General features: G+C 49.0%; 1 protein-coding gene across 1 annotated transcript in view; it reads left to right on the forward strand.

The window, feature by feature from the left end:
- The window catches only part of neurl1b (neuralized E3 ubiquitin protein ligase 1B), a gene marked incomplete at its 5' end in the record, with an annotated part of 24,128 nt that overhangs the window by 12,539 nt on the left and 9,138 nt on the right, over positions 1 to 2,451 (forward strand). Inside the window, one exon of the mRNA XM_024141451.2 lies at positions 2,005 to 2,411. Coding sequence (XP_023997219.2) covers positions 2,005 to 2,411 — 407 coding nt within the window. The remainder of the gene's footprint in view (positions 1 to 2,004; positions 2,412 to 2,451) is intronic.

Consider the following 2,451-nt stretch of genomic DNA (forward strand, 5'->3'; position numbering starts at 1 on the left):
TTGTTGTATAAGTTCTCATTTCAACGGTAAGCGAGCTACTTCACCATGCTGTATTCCAGCATTTCACGGTAAGGTCTGACTACTATGGTTTTATAGTTTTATGCGATTAAGGTATACCTGCTTGTTTCAGCATTTCACCAGGTAGCCGTCTACCCTGCTGGGACTTTGCACATCTATCCACGATAAGGCCCAGGCTCTACACCTGTTGTTATTGCAGCATTTTCACGAGATAAGTCTACACTCTGCTGTAAATCAGCTATTTCACGGTAAGGTCTACAACCTGCTGTATTCAGCATTTCACGGTAAGCGTGTATACCTCGATTCAGCAATTTTTCACGGTAAGGTGTAAGCACCCTGCTGATATTTAGTCATTTCCACGTAAGGTCTACGACGTAAAATCCTGTTGTATTTGCAGATCGTATCAGCGTACAGGTCTACACCTGTTGTATTTAGCATTTTCACGTAAAGGTCTACACCTGTATTCGCACATTTGACGCGAATAAAGTTTGAGTTTGTACAGAAATGCTCCTCAATCGATGCAGCTAGTATAACTCTGAGATCTGAGGGGCCCATGCCAAATCTTATTGAGCCCCCTTAGGGGGGCAGACGGCCGACTACCACGGCCACCTCTACACACGATCGGTAATGTGAGTGTGCTGTGGACCATGATAAGATCCTTAGTGAATGTGTGAAGTCACCAGAGAACTGATAGATCTTCGATCCGCTCCACTAAGCAGTTCCATCGAATGTGGATGGGACGTGCTCGCTCCTCCGTTGTCCTCTAGTCCACGATCAGCTCTTTGTCTCGCTGAGTGAGGAGAGGTTGTTTGTCCTGGCATCACACTGCCAAGGTCTCTAACCTTCATCCTTTATAGAAGCCGTCTCATCGTTGGTGGTACTGTGCGATAGTACAACCACAGCTTGTTGTGTCGTCAGTAACTTGATGGATGGATGTCGTGCAGCCACACAGGGCGTGGGTGAAACTAGGACAGGAGAGGATTAAGCCTATACCCCTGAGTTTGGCCACCCGTATTGAGGGTCAGTGTGGCGGATGTTGTTTGTTTTCGCTTGGGGGCGGTGTCCGTCGGAAGAACCAGTATCTAGTTTACAGGGGAGGTGTTTCATCCCATGGTCTGAGCTTGTGTGAGCTTGGAGGACCCTGTGGTGTTGATAACACTGAAGATAAGACAACCAGTGGCTCTGTCTCTTCTCTCTCTAGTCTCTCTCTCTTTCTCTCTGCTCTCTCTCTGTCTCTCTGTCTCTCTCTCTCCTCTCTCTCTCTGTCTCTCTGCTCTCCTCTCATCTCGTAGTATTCTCTTTTTCGCTCTCTCTATATCTCTCCCCCTCCTCTCTTTCTCTCCTCTCTCTTCTCTCCCCTCTCCTCTCTCCACCCTCTCTCTCTCCACCTCTCTCTTTTTCTCTGTCCTTCTGTTTTTCCTTCTTCCTTTTCATTCTTTTCTTTTTGTCTTCCTTTCTCTCTTTTCCTTTTCTATTCTCTACTCGCGGTTGGGGTCTAGGCTGGGGTCTAGGGTCAAGGGTCTGGGGTCTGGGCTGGGGTCTGGGCTGGGGTCTGGGTTTGAGGCTACATAAGGAATAGTTCTCAGAACATACCAGACCATCTCCCTCACCTCTGCTAAGGAGTTCCTTAGTTTAGAGTAACATAAAGCAGTCTCTATGGGCTTGTTATCCTTCAGTCCAAAAATACTAAACATTTGACTTGACTATCGTTATTCTGCTTTGCTCCAGAAGGAACGATGTTGCTAGTGAATGAGCAGTCTCTTTAATAGGACCTACTGCTCACCTACCTTATCTTGTTCTCCCTCTCTCTCTCCATCTCTCCTCTCCCGTGCTCTCCTGCCCCTCTCTTTCCCTCCCTCTCCCTCTCTCTGTCCTTCTCTCTTCTCTCCCGTGCTCTCCTGCTCCTCTCTCTCCTGCCCCTTTCTCTCCTGCCTCTCTCTCTCACTCTCCCTCCTTTCCCTCTCCCCTTGCTCTCTCTCCTCCCAGAGAGCAAGTTTGCAGAGAGTGTCGGGTCCAGTTGTCTGTCTGCGGCCCGTCTCAGTGCCTACCTCCCTCAGAGCAGCCACGACTCCGCAAACTACAATAACAACCAGCTAGAGAACAACCAGGCCACTGCGAAGATGGCGACGTTACAGCTCAACAGCCAGGCCACTGCGAAGATGTCGACGTTACAGCTCAACAACCAGGCCACTGCGAAGATGTCGACGTTACAGCTCAACAACCAGGCCACTGCGAAGATGGCGACGTTACAGCTCAACAGCCAGGCCACTGCGAAGATGGCGACGTTACAGCTCAACAACCAGGCCACTGCTAAGATGGCGACGTTACAGCTCAACAACCAGGCCACTGCTAAGATGGCGACGTTACAGCTCAACAACTGCAGCTCAAATTCTGTAAGTTCTTTGTCTATATATTCTGTCTGTATTTGTGTTT

This window comes from Salvelinus sp. IW2-2015, unplaced genomic scaffold (assembly GCF_002910315.2).
Source record: "Salvelinus sp. IW2-2015 unplaced genomic scaffold, ASM291031v2 Un_scaffold2548, whole genome shotgun sequence".
In the NCBI taxonomy this organism is placed as follows: Eukaryota; Metazoa; Chordata; class Actinopteri; order Salmoniformes; family Salmonidae; genus Salvelinus; species Salvelinus sp. IW2-2015.